Genomic DNA, 25070 nt, shown 5'->3' on the forward strand with positions numbered 1-25070 from the left:
TGGGATTCACTGTGCTTCCTGGACTTGGGTGGCTATTTCCTTTCCCATGTTAGGGAAGTTTTCAACTATAATCTCTTCAAATATTTTCTCGGGTCCTTTCTCTCCTTTCCTTCTGGGACCCCTATAATGCGAATGTTGTTGCGTTTAATATTGTCCCAGAGGTCTCTTAGGCTGTCTTCATTTCTTTTCATTCTTTTTTCTTTATTCTGTTCTGCAGCAGTGAATTTCACCATTCTGTGTTCCTGGTCACTTATCCGTTCTTCTGCCTCAGTTATTCTGCTATTGATTCCTTCTAGTGTAGTTTTCATTTCAGTTATTGTATTGTTCATCTCTGTTTGTTTGTTCTTTAATTCTTCTAGGTCTTTATTAAACATTTCTTGCATCTTCTCCATCTTTGCCTCCATTCTTTTTCCGAGGTCCTGGATCATCGCCACTATCATTATTCTGAATTCCTTTTCTGGAAGGTTGCTTATCTCCACTTGATATAGTTGTTTTTCTGGGGTTTTATCTCGTTCCTTCATCTGGTACATAGCCCTTTGCCTTTTCATCTTACCTGTCTTTCTGTGAATGTGGTTTTTGTTCCACAGGCTGCAGGACTATAGGTCTTCTTGCTTCTGCTCTCATTTCTGATGTTTGAGTTCTGTTTTTCTTGGCGAGTCTAGCCAAATGTCAATTTTGTGTATCTTCAAAAACTAGCTTAGTTTCAATGATCTTTTAAATGTCTTTTTAGTCTATTTTATTTCTGCCTGATCTGTTATTTCCTTCCTTCCACAAACTTGGGATTCATTTGTTTTTTTGTGTCTTCGAGGTGTAAAGTTAGGTCGTTTATTTGAGATCTTTGTTTCTTTACATAGGCATTTATCAGTATGAACTTCCCTCTTAGAACTGCTTCTGGTGTCCCATAAGTTTTTGTATGTTGTATTTCCATTTTCACTTAATTTTTGATTTCTCTTTTGTATTCTTCTTTGACCCATCAGTTGTTCAGTAGCATGCTGTTCAATATCCACATATTTGTGAATTTTCCAGTTTTCTTCTTGTAATTTCTAGTTTCATACCACTGTGGTCAGAAACAATGTTCGATATGATTTCAGTCTTCTTAAATTTGTTAAGACTTGTTTTGTGGCCTAACATCATATATCCTGGAAAATGTTTCATGTTAGCTGGAGAAAAATGTGTATCCTGTTGCTTTTGGATGGAATGTTCTGTATATGTTAAGTCCATCTGGTCTAACATGCAGTTTAAGTCCAGTGTTTCCTTTCTGACTTTATGTCTGGATGTGGTATCCATTTATTAAAGTGTATTATTAAAGTCCCCTACTATTGTTATACTGATGTCTACTTCTCCCTTTAGGGCTGTCAATATTTGCTTTATATATTTAGGTGCTCCTATGCTGTGTGTAATTTACGCGTTACATCCTCTTGTTGGATTGACTTATCATTTTATAATTACCTTTTGTCTCTTATTACAGTCTTTGTCTGGGAGCCAGTTTTACCTGATTAACATTTAGTTACCCCAGGCTTTTTCTTGTTTTCCATTTGTGCAGAGTATCATTTTACATCCCTTCACTTTTGAGTGTGTCCTTACAACTGAAGTGAGTCTGTTGCAGGCAGCACATAGATGGGTCTTGTTTTTTGTTTGTTTTTATACCTATTCAGCCATGATATGTATTCTGATTGGAGAACTTAGTCCATTTACATTTTAGGTAATTATTGATAGGTATGTACTTACTGCCATTTTGTTCATTGTCTTCTGGCTGTTTTGTAATTCCTCGTTTTTTTTTTCTTCTCTTGATCTCTTCATATGTGTTGTGATGATCTTCTGTAGTGATATGCCTAGATTCCTTTCTCTATCTTTTGTGTATCTATCTATTACAGGTTTTTGCTTTGTTGTTACCATGAGGTTTAAATTTATGTCTCTTTTAAGATAATAACAATTTAAGTTTGAATGTACTCTTAACTCCAGTCTTTTTAATATCTGGAGAATTTAAAGCAATGTTTCCCTTTTCTTTTTTGGTGTTAATAATTTATTTCTCATTTCGTTCTTGATCAATTTTGTTAGGTGTTTTTATCCTTTTTTATTAGTCTCCCCCCTCCCCCCAGAGAACTAACTTCTGGTGTTACTGACGTTTTTCGTATTACATATCTGCTATTTCATGGGTTTCGTGTTTTATCTTTTATTCTTACAATTCAGTGTTTTTTAGTATATTCTGTTGTGTAACCATCACATCTATTCTAGAACATTCTTATCACCCCAAAAGAAACCCCTATACACTGGCAATCATTTCCCAATTCTGTGCCTCCACTCTGTCCCCATCCTAGGCTCTTGTGACTGCTAATCCCTTTTCTCTCTCTATGGTTTGCCTATTCTGGACATTTCACATAAATGGAATCATAATGTGTGGTCTTTTGCAACAGGCTTCTTTCTCTTAGCCTGTGTTCCAAGTTCATCCGTGTGGTTGCACATATCAGTAATTCTTAATTTTCAAATAATTTTTCATTGTATGTATATAGTACATTTATTTATCCACCCATTGGTTAATGGACATTTAGGTCATTTCCATTTTTGGCTAGGACGAATAACACCACTATAAAGAAAAAATGTTGTGTGTATATATGGCTTGTAGTTGTGTGTTTAAATGTTTAAGAAAAAGAAAAAATGTGTGTATATGTTTTAAAGAAAAAATGTTGTGTGTATATATGTTTTGCTTCTCTTGGGTGTATACCTAGGAGTGGAAATGCTGGGTCATATGCTCACCCTTGATTTAACTTTCTGAAGAACTGCACTACTGTTTTTCTAAAGTGACTTCACTATTTTATATCCCCACCAACAATTTAAGATTTCCATTTCCTCCACATCTTTGCCAACACTCGTTATTATCTAGCTTTCTGATTTTAGACATCCTAGGGTAGGTGAAGTGGTATCTCATGGTTTTTAGTTTAATTTCCCTAATGACTAATTTTGTTAAGCATGTTTTCGTGTGTTTACTGGCCATTTGTGTATCATCTTTGGAGATATCTCTCTTCAAATCATTTGCCCATTTAAAAATATTTTTAATTTTATAAGATTTCTTTATATATTCTGGATACAAATTCCTTATGAGGTATGGTTTTCAAGTATTTTCTCCCATTCTGTGGGCTGTCATCTCACCTTCTTGATGGTGTCCTTTGATACACAAAGGTTTTAATTTTGATGAAGTTCAATTTATCTTTGCTGCTGCTGTTGTTTTTGGTACTCTAAGAAACCACCGTCTAACCCATTAGATGGATTTGATGATGAGGATTGTTTTTTCTTTTATAGTTTTAGCTCTTACAATTAGATCTCTGATCATTTTAAGTTAACTTTTACAGATGGTGTGTAAAGTCCAAATTTGTTTTGCATGTCAGTATCTCTTTTTATCTCATTATTTACTTTACTTTCAGTTTTTTTTTGAGATGAAAGCTTATTTTTCTAATTTCCAAACTTTCTATTTTTCTACCATATTTACTTAAAGTTATACATTTCCCTCTAAGCACTGCTTTATTTACATTCCACAATTTTTACTATGTACTATTTTCATTATCATTCAGTAAAAAATATGTTCTAATTCCCAGTGCAATTCCACTTTGACCCTTGGGTTATTCAGAAGTGTGCTGCTTAACTTCCAGACTTTTGGGGATTTTCTAAGTTTGTTTTATGGTCCAGCATATAGTCTGTTTTGGTAAGTGTCCCACTTGGACGTGAAAAGAAAATGTATCTGCAGTTTGTTTGATGTCGTGTTTGACAGCTGTCAGTCAGATCAAGCTAAGGTCCCAGTCATGCCAGTCATATGAGTTAAGAAACCTACAGTTTCCCAGCTGGGCCTCCAGATTGAGAGGCAGATAAGCCATGCCCACTGTATTCTGTTCAAACTCCTGAGCCACAGGCTTTGTAAAATGATTATGTTGTGGAATTCTGGGATGGTTTGTTATGAAGCAACTGTAAGGAGAAATGACTACACTGTAGGCTCAATGTTTGAGAAGAATCTATGCTTTTTCATAATCCTTATGGAATTTAGGACCAGAGTTAGAGACTAATTCTAGTATAATGTGTTTTACAGCCATTTGGTAATAGGCAAGATGTACCAAAAATACACTTTACAGCTGTAACTGTAGTAGCTAGTATCACACTCCTGAACACAGTGCTACCAAAAGTTGTTATATATAAAATTTTGTGCTACTTTTTTCCTATGCTAAAATCTAATCATTGTAATTGTTAATGTCTATAAAAATATAAATAAAACCCCCAAGAGACTTAGAGAGGAAATACATATTCAACTATACCGTTGAAGGTAAAAGTTCAGTTCTAAAATTCCTAAGAGGATATCTTGTTGGCTTCTCAAGTGAAGGAAAGAAAGTATTTTCTGGCTATTCACATCTCAAATTGCTGGGCAACAAACCTGTCAACATAGAGTAAATCTCTCTCAGTGAACAGGATGGGGCTTCTGCAACTTTGTCCTCTGAGTTACAGAAGTCCTAGGTAAGCATAAGGTTTGGTGTCCCTGTCGAGGGGTCGTGTGCATCCGGCAGGTGTCTGTTCTATGCTGTGCTCTCAGGGTTACTGGGCAGAATCATTTAAAAGTATTTATTTTGAGCCATGAATGTGAAAAATCAAGGATATAGTTGAAGAAAAAAAAGTGTTTATTTAGGCCATCCACTAGGATCATAATAAATAATGCAATATACTAATGTAATAACAGATGTTCTCATGCATTTATCACATTTAAAATATACAAGAAAGCTGGCTTATGGGGCTGTTAGGACAAATTTGGAGAAGTGTATTTGGCAATACAGTGAAAGCTGACAGTCTTAAGACTATCAGATTCTCTTTCCTCTATATGTCTGTGAATAAATGGTAATGTTCCCTTATAGCTTCTACTTTTTATAAACATGCCAGAGCTAAGCCAATTGTCAAAGGTCCAGGTTGACAATTTGTTATTTATCAATCAATGTTTCTAATGGAAACCAGATTTTAGAAAATAACAAAGATAAACTCTTTTGCATTTCAGTGTGGAGGCTGATATATTGCATGCCAGAATCATTTAAACAATAAACTGTGCCTGAATGAAATAAAACCCCAAAGTAGAAGTTTATAAATAGTACCTTTGATGCTCAATATAAAAATGTTATACTATGAGGCTTGATAAATGTTACCTGGCTGCAACAGTGACAAACTCTGATTACAGCTTAGCTTTGCTAGTAAATGTCACATAAAGAGTTTAAACAGGGTGACCTTTAACTTAAAGCTTTAAAACAAATAATTTAAACATATCTTAAACACTGAAAATGTGTTTTCAATTGTTATTTACAGTTAATCAATGATACCAGTGTATAGCTTAATTGAGCCAATCGCCAGTCTTTCATCCCTCTTTCAACATCTGCTATTACAATCTTCCTTATAAATACTTCGGCAAATCAGTTTAGTGAAGGAGACCGATCTGTGGTCCAGAGTAATTCAATGTATGGCCATTTGGTTTGGAGACAGCGTTTAATAGGAGTGTCATCTGTCTGTAGCATGGGATCTTCAAAACCCATAACAACTGCGGTTCCTTCCACATACATTACCTGTTGAACAAAATAAAGCCACAAGGTCAATCAATCAATATCCTTAGCGAAGTCTTGTGAGGGATCCAGAGCTTTTCATAGGCTGGCAAACAGGGCACTGTGTACTGTTTCATATGGAACTTTATATCTAGTTTTATTCTGATAGAAATTATAAGCTAGAATATCTGCTTCCTGATTAATGTGAAAATAAATCTGGAAATGAGATGGTGAAACAATTTTAACTACTAGCTGAATTTAGATTGTAAGATCATGATTTATAAGAAGTGTATGCAAATCCCAAGAACATACTATTTCTGATAAAAGAAAAATCATGCTTCCAGTAATAGATTTTCTTTATATAACATTTACTTAGTTCCTATTGCTTTAATATGGAGGCACTCAGCTATATATTCTGAGAAGGACTTATTTTCTTCTGTCAATCTAAATGTTGAATTTCCAGAGCTGCAAGCAAACTGGATGTTTGTCAATGAAATTTTCTATTATTGTACTAAATACTTCTGAAATACTATTCATGAATATACTTTGTTCTGCATGAAAAATCATGGAGAAAAAAAATTAAAGGACGTCAGGTCAGAAACAAAAATCTCTATATGTAATGGCAATGACTATTAAAAAGATACACTGGCAGGTGGATAGATACCAGAAAAGTTTAATTCTGATTTCTTTAAACAACTTTTAGAAGTCATTTGTGAAGTAACATACTAGCTAAAGCCCTACCTCATTTTAAGCGCCCACCGTATACATTAAAGCATTCAGTCATGAATTTCGCTTTGTACCAAGAGAAATTCTAACTGCATAATTTAAAAGGAACAGATACAGACGACTACCCTCTTCCAAAGTATGTGTAATGATTTTTACACTCAGTGGCTGATACACATGATTGTAATTACGTTCTTCCAAGATAAAAGCTATAAACTATTTGACCAAGGAGCCAAGAGAAACAACAACCTGATTAGCCTTAAGTTGGAGTCTCCTTAAAATACATTAAATATGGGAATATTTTCTATTACTAGGCCAGATAATTTGGTTTCATAAATCTCTTTTTAGGAGGCTCTAAAGACATACTTTAATGTGAAACAAATACTTTTACTTTTTTGCATCTGTACTTTGGTTGCTGTAGTACTTTCTAGTTTTGATGGAATAAATTTACTATTAGAACTGTGAAGTCATGCTTTTCAGCTCTCCAAAGCAAAACTTTTCTCTGAAAATCCCTTGCTCATGGTGTTAGAGCAGACCTGCTTGGGTGGAGTACCCCGACCTACCTGTGTGGCCTCCCTGGCCTGTGCCCCCTGGTGGGCCACATTCCCTTCTGCTTGGCCAGCCTTCTGTTGTCTGTTTCCTCAGCTATTTTTAGTAGTACCTTACTCTGAGGTCTACCAGATTTCTAGCTCCTGAGTAACTTTATGGTATACCTCTGCAACTTAATGGCATACATGCTTTGCGTTAAGAGTGCTTACATACTACTGTCATGTTAATAGTTCATCTTTGATTTCTGACCTCTTTGTTAGTATGTCAGACGCTTGTCATGAGCACAACTTGAAAACTTACTATATACAGGTAGCGTGGTCAAGCAGACCAAGGACACGATTGGGAATCAGGAACTCAGTTCCAATCCCTGCTCTGCCAATGACTTGCTGTGTGACCCTGGCTGAGTCACTTAATCTCCCTGTCTCAGAGGCCTCATCTGTAAAATATGGATAATATGTGACTGACCTACCTTGCAGGGATTGTATAGGCAAGGAACTAAGTAGTGACTGTAAAGTACCTTCTATGACAAGGCTACATAAAACTTCAAACTCTAGAGGAAGCACTCATTCACACGTATTAGAACAGAGCATACACGTTGGCTTACTGACAATTTATATTTTTCTATAGATATCAGTAAATCATTTTACTATGAAAAAGATCTTCAAACCTAATGTAATAAAAGTTCTAATTTATATTGTTATGAAAATAAATTTTAGTCACAGGTTTAGATTTGCTCTAACTGAAATTATGCATCTAATATACATTATGATCTATTTTCTCTAGCCATCCTCATTTAGATACATCTGAAACCAGCATGCGTATTTCAAATTAAAAAGGCATGTTAGCCACCAAATGTAAAATAGCTAGTGGGAAGCAGCCGCACAGGGAGATCAGCTCGGTGCTTTGTGACCACCTAGAGGGGTGGGATAGCGAGGGTGGGAGGGAGACACAAGAGGGAGGAGATATGGGGATATATGTATGTGTATGTGTATAGCTGATCACTTTGTTATACAGCAGAAACTGACACACCATTGTAGAGCAACTATACTCTAGTACAGAGGGTAATCGTTTAAGGTATTAAAAACGGAACCACTTGCTTCAGGACAATGGGGCCAGTTGCTGGCACTGGAAGAAGACACCCCCTGCCACAGTATTTCAAGACACCGGAGGCCATTCGTGAGGGCATTCATGAGGGCAGTAAACAGCGGTTCAGCACCAACTGTCTCTATGGCACCTTCCAACTCAAAAGCCAGTGGGAGCTCCCCACTGTGAGGGGTGAGTCTGTTGACGCTGCCGGGAATCGCCCTGCTCTCTGAAACACAGCGTGCTCAATTATCACCCTTTCTGTCATCATTTGTTCAAGTCTTCCTTTACTCCCTTAGTACAGTTTTATAGTTTATTATTTTATTTGTATAAATACTTGGTTTTTTGGTTTGGTTTCTGCTTTCTGAGATTTAAAAGTTATAGTAAAATAAAGGAATAACTTCTGTATTCCCACACACACACAAAAAAGGCACGTTAGGCTTTACACCTTCTAATATTAGCTATAGCTACTGTGACCGTTACTGGCATAAATGCAAACATAGGAGCTACATCTTAGGTGTAGGCAAAGCTCATTAATCAAAGAGGGTGAATGGGCGAGACCAAAGTTTTGATTTAAAGCCGGTGCGTATATCTGGACGTGAAGCACTGATGTGCCTTTGCCCGTGGAGCAAAGCACAGCGGGTGAGCCGCGGGCTCTAAGGGGGACGCCCTCGGCTCCCGTCGCAGCTCCGCCGTTTCCCGGCTGCCTGACGGCGGCAAGCTGCTTACCTCTCCCATGCGGCAGTTTCCTCCACTGTAAAAGGGGGATATACAGGCAATACTTACTTCATGGGATGGTGTTAAACTTCAGATAAAACGAAGTGCTTAAGCCAATTCCAGGTAAATGCTCAATAAATGCTAGGTGTTATGGATGTTAATTGAAATCCTTTAAAATATTTTTCGAAATCAAAAATCTCACTCTCACCCCTTCCTTCTCCATTTAAACAGATCAGTAACTTTCAGCACACTAAACTTGATTTAGTAAAATATCTACAACACCCAGGGGTAACAACACGTATGTAGATGGAGTTACCTTGTCCCAGTGACACTACTGCTCCAACATTCCAATGAAGATCTCACTGAGTCCAGGTCTAAAATATGCTCTGATAGTGAAGAGACTCCTAGAATAATCTCCTTCCTGAGGTGGCAAGTTTATGGGAATCAAACACTGTTATATACGCCTATATTTTATCAAGCCAGGTGAAGACAAATTACAACGTGAGTTATCTTACCTTTTCATTGTAATTTGATTGCTTCAGTCCATTGTAGTGGTAGACAGTAAAAGACTCTGGACCACTGGAACCCTGTTATAAACAAAGAACAATTAAAACTTTAAATCTCTATATCAGGCAATTTCTAATTAGCAATTGAAATTAAAATGGAAGTTTCTTAATTCCACATCCTTTGATTATGGAATCATCTGACAAAGCAAGACACTTAGACTTATGCAGTTAACTACCATAAAATCTAAACGCTGAAATTTGCTTCTGGGGAAGAGACTGGAAATTGGGGGAGTGCTGATTTTTATTATAAGCTCTTCTACAGTTTATATTTTTAAATAAATGCATGTATTACTGTAATTTTTTTTTTTTTTTTTGTGGTACTGTAATTTTTTTTAAAAAAGGACACAGTTTTAAAATGCAAAAAAATTTCCTAAAATGTATCTCTGCTTTTTTTCTGCTTATAATTTGTTCCTCTCAATAAATACAGAAAGGCAGTGATACCACTTTCGCTCAGATTCCAAACATATGCACCAATACTTCCAATTCGGTCCATAGTACCAAATTGGGGGTTTCCATCCCCACAGATATCTTCTGAATATTGTGAACCTTAACTGTGAAAAGGAAACATAGTGCTGAGAGATTTAAACAACATTCAATAGAGAAAGGAAACTGAATAAATCATTATACTAACTTCCAGAGAAAGTGATCATGTCATTCCCACTGTTCTTTGGTTCTCAGTTCGCTAAAGCTCAAGTTCACCTCCCTAAACGTAGCCTTGAAGGCCGTTAACGGTCGGGCCCCTGCAGGTGCCTGACTCCCAGTGATTCCCTTTAGTGCCTACGGCTGAGTGCCCCGTGCCCATGCCCCTTAAGGATCTTCCTGGTCATATCTGATTGTGACAAAAGTTGGTCCAGTGTCCCTCCTTGGAATTTTTTCCAGTTGGAAGCAAGAGAAGGAGCTCCTTTCCAACGAGGAGGGATGAGGTGGGGATGAGACTCCTTCCAGCCCCAGAGGCTCCCGGCACCACCTTCCAGGCGCTGCTTCCTCTGTCCTCCCGTTGCTCTGAGCTACTCCTCCCAATTCCTATCTTTCTGGCCCACGTCAGGCAGTTCAGGCTGGGATTTGCAACCAAGAAGCCTAAACTACAGGACCTAACCGACCCTTCCAGTCTTATCTCCAACCACTCACCTTCCTGAATTCTGTTTGAGACAAGCATATTCTTCATCTTCCCATGAAGAGACCTTTGGTTGTTGGCTCTTTGCAAGTCTTTTCTCATTTTTCAAGATCTGGTTCAAATCTTACTTTGTAAAGTTTGCCTTGAATACACTATTTGGGTTCCCTATTACTTTGGGATCTTTCTAACAATCGTCTCAATTTATGAATCATATACTACTTTGCATTATCTCTTCAGCTGTTATTTTGAAAGACTGTTTACATTTTTAACTGTTTTCAACTTTTCATGTCTAAAATCTAAGCTCTCATAATTTTTTGTATCCCCTTCAAATGCTTTACAAAACAGAAAACTCTAGAATTTATTCAATCATCTTAATTGTATACATGAGTCAGTGCAGTTAGTTGCTTAGATAATTTGGCTGTTGATTTTCAGAGTTAGTTAATATACTTTAACCTACAAAATAAATATTTTACTACAATTGAATACAATTTACATATCTCCAGTTCTAGTAACTAACAACTGATATAAAATAAATAGCAACGAAAGGTAGTGTAAAACAGTGGTTAAAGTACTTTGGCTCTTTGCCTGGATAACCTACACTGGATCCTGAATTGGCCTCATGCTAGCAGTATGACGTTAAACCATTTTCTTAAGTTCTCTAATCCTCTGTTTCCTCATTGACAAAAATGGGGGGGAAAATAATACCTAATTTGTAGGGCACACGGTGCCTGGGTGCATAGTACATGCTCAATAAATGGTAGCTGCGCCTGCTAGTCTTCCCGTAAACCATGCTGGTATCTGATGAAATGATCACAATACACCTGGCTAAATAATTTGGGTGGGTGGTAAAACCCTGCACTCAGATAGGAAGACAAGCCAGGTGTAGGCTGTAGAATTAGCCAATGACACAGACATAACCTGAGCATACTGAGACGGGTATAGATAGATCCTTCTAACTCAGCTCCTTCACAGCCAGGGGAAGGCATGTCCCAGCGTGAAGCAGCACAGCTCCACTCCAGTAAAAGGCTTTCCTTTTACTCAACTAAAATTCTCCTCGAACTTAGAGCACTGGTAGCAGTTCGCACTACATGCAGGCTCCTTTACCTTCTTTGCTAGTATTTAGAAAGTTCTAAAAAGATACATACCAATCAATTAACAACAGTCACCCGAGAGAAGGAAAACAGGGGTGGGAGTGGGTTAAGAGAATCTTTCTCTTTTTACTCCACAAACTTCTGAATTTGAATCTTCCTTTAGAAAAACAATATCAATGTGTCTATATTGGTGTATATACTCTCTTCCACCAACCCTGTCCCCCAAAGTTTTGTGTTGCTGTATTGGAACACACAACTCGTCTAACCTCTCTGTTGGGAAAGTATTTACATGATAATAGTGCTTTATTAGTCTAATATCTGCATGTGAGAACATTTTTAACTAGTAGAAAAAAATGCTGAAACAATCATAATATGATCCTCCCAACAGAACAAAACAATAAATATATTTCTTCAGCTATGTTACCTGATCAGGAAAAAATTCTTGAAGAAATGGACCCAATAATATGATTCCTAATCCTTCTGGATCTAATTTATTCTTCATGAGATTTATACTATGGGGAGAGAAAAAAGAAAAACAGTGGATACCAATGGGAAAAAAGCTTATTTTTCTTCTTCCATGATTAAATTACTATAACACATCTGACTGCCAAAAATCCTGACAGCTGTTCTTTTTAAACCCTTAATGACAAATACACAGGATGACATCTAATTTGCCAAAACTTGGTTATTTTTAAACCAGAGTAATCTGTTACTATTTAGAATTTAAATTATGATGATGACTTTGGAATATTGTTCCTTATTAGGTAAAGTAACTTAAAAACCCAGGCTTGTGAAAACAGGCTTTTAACCTCCCAGAGGCACAGTCTCTTTGCTTCATGGCTATGCCTGAATTTAACTATCAAAAGAGGCATTTAACTTAAAATAAACTTTTTTTTCTTTTTAAGCCCAAAGAGAAAAAGAAACAGCATCAAAAGCAGTGGTACATCAGATAAACAGAAACATCTCTGAAAAAGCTTACTTTCAAGAACCAAATGAGGTGGAGGCTTAAAATTCTTACAGTGTAAACTGAAGGTTAAAAAAGGTAAGATAATTCTCAAAGAGCTGAAGTATAGGTGTAACGATCAGGTGTAGCCGAGGCTGCTGACAGGTATTATGTGTGACTAGAAAGAAGGCGGAGCAAAGTGGACTGCAGTTTGAAGAGAGTTTTAAAAATGAAAATGGTCTTTGCAGAAAATTTTCATTCTCCATGTTATCTTTCAAACTATAAATGTCAGGTTAAATACAACTTATTATACAGTTGACCCTTGAATAACATGGGTTTAAACTGCACAGGTCCACGTATATGTGGATTTGTTTTTCAATAAATACATACATGTACCATAAATAAATTCTCTTCCTTATGATTTTCCTAGTAACATTTTCTTTTCTTTAGCTTACTTTAAGAATACAGTAATATAATATATATAACATACAAAATATGTGTTAATAGACTGTTTATGTTACTGGTAAGGTTTCCAGTTAACAGTAGGCTATTAGTAGTTAAGTTTTGGGGGAGTCAAAAGTTACACACGGATTTTCATCTGTGCGGGGGTCAGTGCCCCTAACCCCTGTGTTGTTCAAGGGTCAACTGTACAACATGCAAAGGATATGACACTTTAATGGGTCTGAGTAATGCCAGGAGGTTATGACATGAAACAGAGAAAGGCAAGGTCATATTATATTTAATATAATTTACTAGTCCTTGATAATAAGGCCCTGTTAATGGGCCATCACATATTATAAACGTGACTAGACCAAAGGACCGAATAAATAACTCAGTGCAATCTTTCAGCTACTTCTAGAAAAACAATTTGACTCTACTGTGCTAACTTTAAAATTCAGGGTATGTTATGTATTCTGATGAAACAAGGAAAATTAAGTAGCTGACGTATAGGCATCTACGTAAGAATCTGAAACAAAAAACCAATTTTGCCTTTTTCCTCCTTCCCATCTTAAGAATTGTTAGTAACCAAAATTACCTCCGTTCAATTCCCTTTTGCATATTAGAGCAATGTAAACAAGGTTTCCACTTGGAAATCAGTTAAGAAGTACGGTAGTTACTATTATCTCATTTATTGGACTAGTTCAACTGTCTCTGAATTTCTCCTCTTTAAGTTGGAATCAACAATTATGTCTAAGTTACCCTTACTAAGTAAGGGTAACATCACAGCGCTAGGTACTGACATTGAGACATATTAATTCAGATGTGATTAGTCTGCAAATGTTTATATGTATTTCATACTTTTGAAGAAAATACACCCTAACTATTTAAAAACAGAACAGGATCAAGTTCTAAAAACTGTGTACCAATATGTTTTATGCTGCTTTTGCTGAATCCTTTCCTTAAATGTTTGTAAGCTAAAGTTTGTTCACTGTCAGATACATTTTCAGAAGGGGGAAAAAACAAAAGACAACTGTGCAGAAAAAGGAAAACATAGTGTAGATCAAATGTGATTTTTAAATCACCTATATTTGATTAATATATATTTGATTACCATATTTGATCAAAAGATCTATCCACTTTACCAGAGAGAGCTTTTCCCATGGATAATAAAGATCCCAAATTTATGGAAGAAGTTATAGATGTAATAATGTACATTATTAACGAAGACAACGACTGATATTAATGTTAGGCAATACTGAAAATTATATTCTGTAACATACTGGGGCCACTTGCAAAGGTTTCAGATCATTTAGAATGTTCAGGGTCTTTAAGACTGAATGTCAAAGGCCTGCTGGTTATTTAAGCGGGACGACTAGCAATACAGACATTCTACATACCTGTCACTACTTTTGCTGAAGGTGCTAAAGACATGCACAAAATTTCAAAATATGGAAGAAGTTTCACAGTGAGAAAAATAAGGAAAAAGGCATTTACATTTTTAGGACCCTTTTGAAAAAACTAGACCATAAGTGCAGAGTGGAAAAGGAAGCTCACTTTAAGTAAGTCAAGTCTCTGCTATAATACTGATTGGTCTGACTGCTTCCTAAATCGTTGCTTAATATCAAGTGCTATGCTTCATATATGCATAAACGCTTAGATTTTTTTAAAAAAGGCAATAATGTGTGTATAATGTTTTACATTTAACAGAACCAAGAGTTGGTTAAGTAATACTTCGTATGTAGCTTACTATTCAGGATCTGAAACAAGGTCCAATGCTTTCATCACATCTTCTAGGAGTGAATCAGGTATGAATCCATTATCTGGAAAAGAATTACAGAAGCAATTTGGATCAAGTTTACTTCAAGAAATGCTATTATTGCTGCTCAGCCAGATGCCAGTGAAGAATCACATAAGAGGGATACAAAGAATCAAGAAACAGCATATTAAGTTTATTTGGGGCACAATATTATTATTAGGTACTCTCTTAGTTTTCTTGGGCACATAGGTAAAGATTTATTTTCAAGGTTAGTTTTCTAATACAAAAATGAACCACATGACTTCTCCCTGAGAACTCCAAGGAAACCTGAAAGCCAAATTACTTCTTAAACAGGCTTACAAAGTTAAATGAGACAAGTTTTTTCCTACTTAAGTTTTTAGCAGTTATCCAATTAAAATAAATCTTTACCAGTAAATTCTTTTTGTCGCCATGTTATTTTAGCTTCTTGCAAGAATGCTCATGAACCACTGTTATTTAGATCTCTGACAATATACGATCAAGAAAAGATATCTCTTGACTTAAATCAAAGATCTCTGACAATATACGATCAAGAAAAGATATCTCTTGACTTAAATCAACAGACCTGATTTAAATAAAAGCCATAGATTTAATAGCGAAAAAAATTCAAAGTTGGAACGCAGAGTAGAATCAAATGTTGATGCAGAGTAGTTTATGGAAAATGTTCCTTTTCTTGGGCTCGATGAGGAAATAGCATTGGTAAATGGCCCAAACTCAGATGATGCAATAGGACGTGATACACACAAAAAGCTTGTAGGGCAGTTTGAAACCACAGTACTTATAAACAAGCAACTTGATTCCCTTAAATGTACAATTCCCTTAAATGTACAATTCCCCTACCCATTTATTCTTTCCTGAAGACTGTCTCAGCTTTAAATCAGCTTCCAACACAATAACCTTTTCAGGGATTAGGATAATTAAGGAAAAAAAACAAAAACAACCTTGTCCTGGAGGACAAGATGCCCAAAAGCCCTGCTTCTATAATTAAACTATAGAATACAGTGGAGTTACTCTTTCTGCACATAGTGGTACTCTATCAGCAAGGAAATAAAGAAGTTAAGATTTTTTTAAGTCTTTTCTTAAACCTCATAAGCACATGCTTGCCCATGTGAAGACAGATTGGCTTTGACTAAAAGGCTAAGAATCATTTAGGATAATTAAAAATTATCCTAAATATAATTTTAGAAAGTGAACATTTAGAATAATTCCAGTTTGTCAGGTTACCAATAACTGAAGGTATAGAGAATAAAAAACTTGTTTGAAGGCACCTGTGAAAAGCATTCAAGCTTTTAAGCCTCAGCTGATGAGTCTGAAAGGCAGAAAATTACTCCTTTTGCTTAGTTAGGTCACAGCTAAAAGCTTAGCATTTCCGAATGTAAAACAGGCTTTATGTGGCTACTGGCGGCCAGCAACAGTTATCCGGATAGGTTTCCATGTTTATGGGCTGTCATGTATATCCACTTGACAGAAGCAGTGTGTATTACAATATTCTTCTGAAGCATTGAATGGCAGGCAGCCTTATCTCTTCTTACTGTAACCCGAGACTCAGCTCCCATCCCCAGAAAGGGCTAATGGGCTGTATACGGACACAAACAACTAGGAAAACAACACAATGACCTCCTTAACTCAAACGTGATTAACCTCAAGCTTAAACATTCCAACACATTTTTAAGGGGCCTAAGAGATTTACAACGTGTAAACTCGGCCATTCTGGAGTACAGCAGTGACTACACCAAGCCAGTGACGCTAGTTTTTGTACATACAGTATTTTATAACTGGAGACTGCAGAACCATTTTTTTCAATACCTCAAAGACGTTTAATACACCCAAGATTAGAAGAGGAGATTTGGAATTACTTTTTAAAACACTAATTTTGAAATTACTTTAATAATCATACCTGTCAAGACAAATTCTTTAGAAAAAGCAGCCTTAAGTCTAAGCAGATCGAAACTCACTCCATCTAGTATTTAGTCAGCTGGTTCCTCAGAGAATATGGAAACAGAGACACAATGATAAGCCCTCAATACCAACAGCAGAGGAAATCTGAGCGTACAATTGGTTGATTGCTCAAGCCGACCTAAGAAGCACCAAAGGAAAAAGCAGAACTTAAATGCATCGGTAATTTAACCACATGAATATAAAATGGCCTTGTACAGGCTTTCAAGCTCAGAAGAACGGGGAGGATGGGCGGGGAGGGCAAGGGGGCAGTGCCCGCGGTTGTGACGGTACGCAGCTACAGTGCCAACATTCACATACAGTTAAATTGTGTTTAAGACATTTGAAAAGGAGGAAAAAAGCTGTTCGTTTATAAATTTAAAAAAGAGGGGTTTTTTTGTTTCTTTAAAACCCAGTAAACAGACGGCAAGAAGCGCCCAGCTCCTAGAGCTCGGGAAGAGGAACTCTGCGCAGAGCAGCGCTGGGTAGGGGCACAACAGTGAAGTGAGTTAGCAATTTGCTGGGTAGGAGGACCAGTTCAGAATGGTGAAGAAGTCGAGCTGGCCTCGAAGGAGAAGGAAGGACCCATCCTGATTCCCATTTGGAAAGACGGTGGGGAGCTTGGCAGGCCTCCTAGCAGAGGCACCAGCTGAAGGGAGAGCTGCAGGAGAGAGCAGGTGTCAGGAAGCCACAGCGGGACGAGAAACAGCGTGAGAGGAGATGGGGACCCAGCACTGGGGACCGTTAATGTTTTCAAACCCCTGTAGGTGAGAAAGAGTACAGTTTCTTAGGAACAGAGGAGACAATCAAGATCAAGTTGAGAATTTAAGTGCTGTTGTTTTTAGTAAAAAATTAACAAATTATTTTATTTTTACTCAATGTTGTATCATACTTTACCTAGCTATTATTATTGACGCTTTAATAACATATCCCTACAATTTAATAGAACTCTTAGTGAAAAAAAGTATGTGGCTTTTGCCCAGAGGCAAGGTTAGGGCATTTTCGTAGTCGCGCTAGCCCTGGTCTCCTGGCTTGTGTCTCCCTGCTGCTTCGCGCCTCTGGCCCTGTAAACAGAGGCCATGGACAGCAGGGATGCCATGACCAGGGGGCCGAGCGCGGTGCTTAACACAAGTAGCTGCTCAATAACATTTGTTACATTCAATTATTCAAGCTAATCCTAACTTCAGATTTAAACAAACTGCTCTGTTCAGGCACCATGGTTCAACCAAAAACAGCTCTGTGAATTGTACCTAGGAAGTTTACCAAGAAATGAGTAGCTGCTTTACGGCCTGTCCTGCAGAACCACTTCAATTATGTGATGGGAAAGTTGCAAACCAAACTAAACAAGGTGCACAGGATAAAGAAAAAACTATGGCTGGGGCAGCAGGAAACAGTGATGAGAATGGTACAGCAAGGTGAATGGAAGTGACGGAAGGGATGCAAAGGTAGAGAGAAGACAACGTGATTTAAAAGGAAGAGAAAAGACAGAATTAAACAAAAGGCAACTTCTAGATAATGTCTAAGGATGGGTGAATACTAAACTATCTACAACAAGTAAAATTATTCTTAAAGATGAAAAAAATGTACCACACTGAAATCATTCAGACAAAAGATGCTATCAATATATTTTAGCAACCTACAAAGAATACAAGGGCTCTTTAAAATTAACATATATATCCCTTGTCCAAACAGGGTTGATGAAGTCTACAACGGGGCGGGGTGAAGAAAGAATAAGAGGGAGAGAGAGAGAAGAAAACAAAACAAACCCCATTACGGGTGATGCTAAAAATTTCAAATACCATCTGCGTAGAATTCAGTTCTTTGGAGATTACTGAATAAGCTCTATGCTACACAGTTTTGGATTTTTTTTCTTTTTTAAACAACAGTATGGTCAACTTATTGAGTACCTGAATAATGATGTAAAGTAGATACAAAGGCCATCTTACAGCTGAGGAAACTGAGGTTAAGGAACTTGCCCAACACCACACAGCCGAGTTTACAGAGGTGGGATTTAAATCCAGGTTGTCTGATACCCACTGGAATGCTTTTAGCATTTTAGAAAGCCATTTTCTGATACCTGGAGGCATTCCAAAATTCCTCTCTTGTCCAGTATCTTTGATCACATTGATCAATTTACCTCTGTCCCTACTCTTTTGTTTTTAAAAATTACTATAAAATGTGTATCTGAATACAAACCAAATATCCAAACTTTCCCCCACAAAAGAGGTGTAAAAACCAAAATGAAACGAAACAAAACGTAAAAACGCCACCCCCCACCCCAAATCCCCAGGAAACAAAACTATGGACTTTCTCTAAAGCCCATATGTAACACTTTATATAGGACCAGTACCTGATTCTCTTTAGGATCTGAGCACACACACTAGTGTTCATTTCCATTTCTGAATTTGGGATTCTTCATTAAAGGGACCATGTAATTAGAGATGGTATGTCAAGGTCCTGCTTGAAATTAAAATTCTGGAAGTATTACAAAGGAGAAACTAACAGCTAAAAATACATTTTTGAACTTATTTTATATGTACGCTTGGCGTCAAAATAATGATTGAGCTCCTTAGATCCTAAAGACTCTGAAGTAGAGACTAACTGCTCAGTGGGAATGACAGTCAATATCATATCCTTATTCCAATAAATTAAAAATAGTTAAAAGTAGACAAAGAGGTTAAAACACAGCTCTTTATGACCTCAGCCTTTTAAAAAGGTACTGGTAGTGGAGAGAGGGGGAAAGATTGCTTGACCTTCTGGAAGAACACCTCGAATCTGGTCTCAGTTCTCACAACTAGGCATGCAGCTCTGAAGAAGTGAACTAAACCCTCCTCACAAGGTTGGTTTTTCTTAAGAACAAAATGGTACTGGTCATCCCTGCTTATCTCCTAGATTTATGGTAAGGTTTTAATGAGACCACGCAGGTAAACTGCTTTATAAGCTGTGATGTTTCATGCAAAGGCCAGCCATCATGATTATTACTATTTTTAGACAGGTCCTCAGTTACTGATGGTCTTTTGAAACCTAAACCTGATTTATAAGTCACCTGTTTAGAACACTGAACATACAGTCTCACGGAGGCAATGCTGTAAATGGTGATTAGCCTGCAACTGCATTTAATTCATAAGATGCCTAAAGCAGGAGCTAACAGTGCTGATTACAGGTCTACCTACCTGACAGGCACGTGCAGACACCCGGGGTAGGAGCGAGGCTGAGGTGGGGAGGGTGAGACAGACACCAGAGTACTCACGGGTACCAGAACTTGGATTCTCTTCTCTTTAGCTTCCTTCTAGGTCAGTTTTTCTACAAATATTCTAAAGAGGGTGACAAACGGCAACTGTCACCACACCAGCCTCTGCTAAACGGAAACTGGAACTACCCAGAAACTTGTCAGTACTGTTAATATAGTAAGTGTTCTGAGAAAGCCAGATCTGTTCAGATCCTGAAATATAACTGTGCTATGTTGGGGGAAGGGGGGATCAAATCAGTAAATTAGCTGATTAGTTTGTGACTAAAAATGAAGAATTTTCTATTTTTAATCTTTCAGCTTCCTAGAGTGGACTGTCAATAGCTAAACCATAAACAGGGATATTCAAATGAGAAAGTGGAGTTTATTTTCTATGTAAGTCATAGACAGAAAGAGATAGCTTTTCTAAGATGACCGAACAAGTTTTGTTTGCTTCTTAACAATTCAGATTATAGTCCTGCTAAGTTGTCACACATAAAACTATATAGATGAAAACTAATTTATTTAATCAATAATTTTCTCTCTCTAGTAAAAACACAGCAAATTTATTTTCATATGTATTTCTCAGGACTCAATTCTGAAAAACTGCCACTGATCATAAATTGTTTTAATATTGCCAATAAGATAATTTTCTTTGTAATTTAGTAGACAAAATGGAGCCTGCTACCTCATTAATGATTTTAAAAAACTGAAATTGCAAAAAGCAAACAAATCTACTACTTGTGACTATAAGACACTAAAGTTTAGTTTTAGTATCTTTATTCCTGACAGAGTTGTTTCAAACTGGCCTTCTAGATAACATCAGGCTCTTCAAATCCACGTCTCCTACGGCTGTGAACACTCCTTCTTGCTCTGAAGGCGTTTCTCTATGCCTTTGTTCCTTCACAGTTATTATCTCCTAAGACATTCTGATACTCTCCTTGTACATTTCCTTTCTCAAGAAACTCATTCACTTCCAATTTCAATTTCAGTTCTAAAATTCTCACTAAAGGAACTAACGCAGAGGGATCCAAAACGCCAGGTTACAGAAAAGCCACACGTTTGATTTGACAAGGGTCTGTAGTGGTTACACTGGGGTAAGAGTATGCTTGATATCTGGACAATCATTTCAAGTCAAAATTAAGCAGCCCTATAAAGACCTGACTGGAAACTCCGGAAAGACACCCCGTTTATCCATGCCACCTTACATACTTCATCCTATATAATGTATTCCACTCTAGAAGGAATCCTCCTCTCATACAGTAATTACTATCAATATGGGTAGAAACATGTCACCTAACGTATCTTGAAACAGAGCAGGCATTTACATATGTATGTGTATACCACTTCACGACCACTCTCCCCTGGGATGTGAGGTATAGAAAAGGCAAACATCTAGAAGCGGGGTGAGAGAAGGCAGGGGGAAAAAAACCTAATACTTTAAATAAATCCTTAAGAGGAGGGTATGCCACAGGAAATCGCTTGACTCATTCTCTGAAATATATTTCTTTAAAATATAAATCCAAGCCTTGACCGTTAATTTCCTTGATTATTCCAATAACCATCACTTCTCTTTAGTACATGCTACATAATTATTTTTCTTGTGTCCTGTCTTTCCATTCAAGTCAAACACCTGCTGGCTATTCCTGGTATATAAATTTCTACCTCCTACCTCGTGTTCATAGGTATCATTTTCTCTTCTTTGTGCTTCCATTTGCCAACGTGATCGTACCTCCTCAGGTCTCCATGATAGCTCTCTAGCTAATCTCAGTTCACTTTGATCACATTTCTTTTAATCTTATATTATTTATATCAATCTTATTTTCATTTTAACTTGCTACAGTTTCCAAAAACTGTACTTGATTAAGTTTGATCCTAACTCAAAATATATTAAAAGCATTTAGGAATAGAAATGATTTATTTTCTATCTTTTCCATCAGAGGATTCATATTGGTAAGAGAATGACTGTATTTGTCACCCTCCATGACACAGTTCAATGTGCTACATATCTCAATGATTCCAGCTGAAGTTGTTAACTTACTATAAGACGAATTTCATTCAGTGGTGGGAAGATATAAAGAAGTAAATTACTTTTACTTCTAAAGACTTAGAATGAAATGTTATTGGAATGAAATGTTATTGGAAGTTTAAAAGATTATTAATTCCAAGAAGAAAGCAACATTTATTTTTCTAAGTTAGGGAAAAGGCATAGTGGAAGAAGCTAACTGAAGGTCAACTCACCAATACCAGCACCAATTAACTTGAGGTGTAGAGAGAGAGGAACTCACATTTATGAAGTACCTACTATGTGTTAAGGACTGGGCAGGTGATTTCTACAATGCTATTCATTTAATCTTCATAAGGATTCTCAAGAAACAGGTGGTTATTATCATCTGATATATAAGAAAACAGATTTATAGACTGAAAAGTAACTAAAGTTATATGGTTACTAAGATTCCTAGAATTTCTATGACTGAAATTTTTAGAGATGGAAAGAGTATATCTCCAAGAGTTAAAAATTTCAAGACAGAAGAAAGTGTATTTATAAAGATAACTGAGTCCATTCAGGAGTTGATAAGGATTAACCCAACAACGTAGGTTCCTTCCTGGTAATTTACAATGGAACATAAGGCATGGCTCGGTTTTCAAGTTATACTGGAAAAGTCAGTGAGTCAGCTGTCATACTTTAGTCATAACCATTATCGAAGTACATAAATGCAAAGATGATTAAAATAACCTAGCTAACAATGACAGAGTTGACACTGCAGTGACATATATGTGAACTTTTAAGACAACCTTTGTTAGTGTGGTAGAGAAGCTAAGCTCAGGCTCAAAAGAGAATCCTAAAGATGATTTTTCTTATCCTTCTTCTGTATTTTCTTCTGGCACAATCAATTACACAGAAATATTCTGGGGAGTGACGTCAGCAAGATGGAGGGCTAGGAGACCCCAACTCATGCCTCCCACACAAGAAGCCAACAAAAACAATAAACAGCACAAACTGAAGAAAACCCCCCAGGGAAAGTACTGGGCTACAAGGAAGCAGCAAAAAGCCCTGCAGAGCTCCAAAATAAATCAAGGATAGCTGCACAGGACAGTACAGGAAGTGTACTACCCGAGTCAAGCCATCACCCTGTCAAGAGCAGCCTGGCACCAGGAGGGATGGCCTCAGAGGAAGTTCACCACGCGGGGAAAAGGAGAACCCTGCAGGCCTCTCCGCTGGAGACGTGTGCAGCCTCTGCTGCAGTGTCTCCTACCAACATTGCTCCCAGCTGACGGAGCTGACCACAGTGCTTCCCAGCCCCTGCAGCTACTCCCAGAGGCTAGAGCTGTCGCTCAGGAGACCTGCCCTCAGGGACCCCAGTCTCTCTCTGGAATGAGGCGCGCCTCAGCACCTCACCATGTACAGGATGAGCTCTGGGCCTCAGCCTTGGTTTCAGGGTAGTGGCTTTGTCCCACAGTTACCAGCACAGTGTCTGCTGCCCTGGGCCCCGCCTACTGGATACCAGGTTATAGCTCTGACCCATCATCCTCAAGGATGCTACCATCACTGAGCCCTGCCCCCCCCCCCCCGCCCCCAGGTTGAGGCTCTGACACATCAGTGCTGAGACTGGGCAGCACTGCCCTGAGCTCGGCTGCTGAAGCTCAGCTTTAACAGATCAGCACTGCAGTTGTGCTGCTGCTACTGCCTTGTGACTGCCGCGTGGGGCCAGAAGTGAGACTCCGACCCACCATCCCCAGTCTATGCTGCTACTGCAGCCTGGGCCCAAGCCGCCACCACAGCTTGTCATCCCAGGGCCTGTGCCACTGTCACACACCCCCACACCCATAAGCCACTGTGAGGAGCCCCTGAAACTCAGGTCCCAGGTCCACGGAAGAGCTGTACGTATGTATACCGCAGACATCAGTGCCATACCTGCAGCAAGTGCACCTGTACCTCAGGACTACTGTGGTAGTTCTGTACGCACCGGATCCTAGGACCCTGGCTCTGTTACCCCGAATGAATAGCCAAAATGATCTTGAGAAAAAAAGAACAAAGCTGGAGGTAGCACACCTCCTGATTTCAAACTATATTACCAAACTATAGTAATCAAAACGGTATGGTATTGACCTAAAAACAGTCACACAGATCAAAGGAACAAAACAGAGAGCCCAGAGATAAACGTACACTTAAATGGTCAATTAATTTACAACACAGGAGCCATGATATACAATGGAGAAAGGCCAGTCTCTTCGATAAGTGGTACTGGGCAAACTGGACCACTATCTTACACCACACACAAAATTTGATCTATTTTGAGTTAAGACTTGAATGTAAGACCAGAAACATTAAAATTCTTATTATGTAGCAAACACAGGTGGTAAGCTCCATGACATCACTCTTGGCAATGATTTTTTGGATTTAACACCAAAAGTGGGGGAGTAGGTGAAATGAGTGAAAGGTTTCAGAGGTACAAGCTTTCAGTTATAAAATAAGTGAGTCATGGGGATGTAAGGTACAGCATGGTGACTATAGTTTATAATACTGTACTGCTTATTTGAAAGTCTCTAAAAGAACAAATCTTAAAAGTTCTCATCACACACATAAAAAATTTGTAATTATGTATAGTGATCAGTGTTAATAGGCCTACTGAGGTGATCATTTTGCAATACATAAAAATATAAAATCATTATGTTGTGCACATGAAAGTAATATAATATTAAACATCAGTTACACCTTAAAAAATAAAAATCCTGTGGTGGTGGTGTGTAAATCACTTTGAACTCTATCATACAGGCTAAGAGACAAGGGTTAAAAATAACTACATCTACAATATTATGTTAATGGATACACAATATAAAGAGGTGTATACTGGGACATCAAAATAAATTATGGAGGTCACGTAAATGCATTGAACTTTCTTATGTAATTGAAGTTAAGCTGTTGTTAGCTTAAAACAGTTATAAGACTAAGATGTGTTACAAAAGCCTCATGATAACCAAAGAGCAATAGACAAACCATAAAGAAGAGAATCAAAGCATACTACTATAAAAAAAATCAAGTCACAAAGAAACCAACAGAAGAAGAAAGAAACTACAGAACTACAAAACAATTAATTAACAAAGTGGCAATAGTAATTCCTTACCTATCAACATTTACTGTAAATGTAAATGGTTTTATTTCTCCAATCAAAAGACACAGAGTGGCTGAATGGATAAAAGAACAAAACCCAACTCTATGTGAGTCTATAAGACTCACTTATGCTTCAAGGACATGGATAGGCTGAAAGTGATGAGACGAAAAAGATATTGCATACAAATGGAAAACAAAAGAGAACCGGGGTAGTCATCC

General features: G+C 37.6%; 1 protein-coding gene across 5 annotated transcripts in view; it reads right to left on the reverse strand.

Annotated features, from left to right (window-relative positions):
* Positions 1–4634: 4634 nt before the first annotated feature.
* Positions 4635–25070, reverse strand: part of MINDY3 (MINDY lysine 48 deubiquitinase 3) — a 95220-nt gene continuing 74784 nt past the window's right edge. For 2 of the 5 annotated variants that reach the window (XM_027121959.1, XM_027121956.1), the window contains exons 12-15: positions 14530–14602; positions 11823–11910; positions 9143–9214; positions 4638–5579 (exon numbers count right to left, since the gene is read on the reverse strand). In XM_027121959.1, the coding sequence (XP_026977760.1) occupies positions 5430–5579; positions 9143–9214; positions 11823–11910; positions 14530–14602 (383 nt within the window). In that variant the 3' untranslated portion in view covers positions 4638–5429. Of the gene's footprint in view, positions 5580–5625; positions 7264–8943; positions 9049–9142; positions 9215–11822; positions 11911–14529; positions 14603–25070 lie in introns of those variants that run through there. The other 3 variants (XM_027121957.1, XM_027121958.1, XM_027121960.1) reach the window with 3 other exon arrangements.

The sequence above is a fragment of the Aethalodelphis obliquidens genome, unplaced genomic scaffold, assembly GCF_003676395.1.
Source record: "Aethalodelphis obliquidens isolate GAN/ISIS:26980383/991018 unplaced genomic scaffold, ASM367639v1 scaffold23, whole genome shotgun sequence".
In the NCBI taxonomy this organism is placed as follows: domain Eukaryota; kingdom Metazoa; phylum Chordata; class Mammalia; order Artiodactyla; family Delphinidae; genus Aethalodelphis; species Aethalodelphis obliquidens.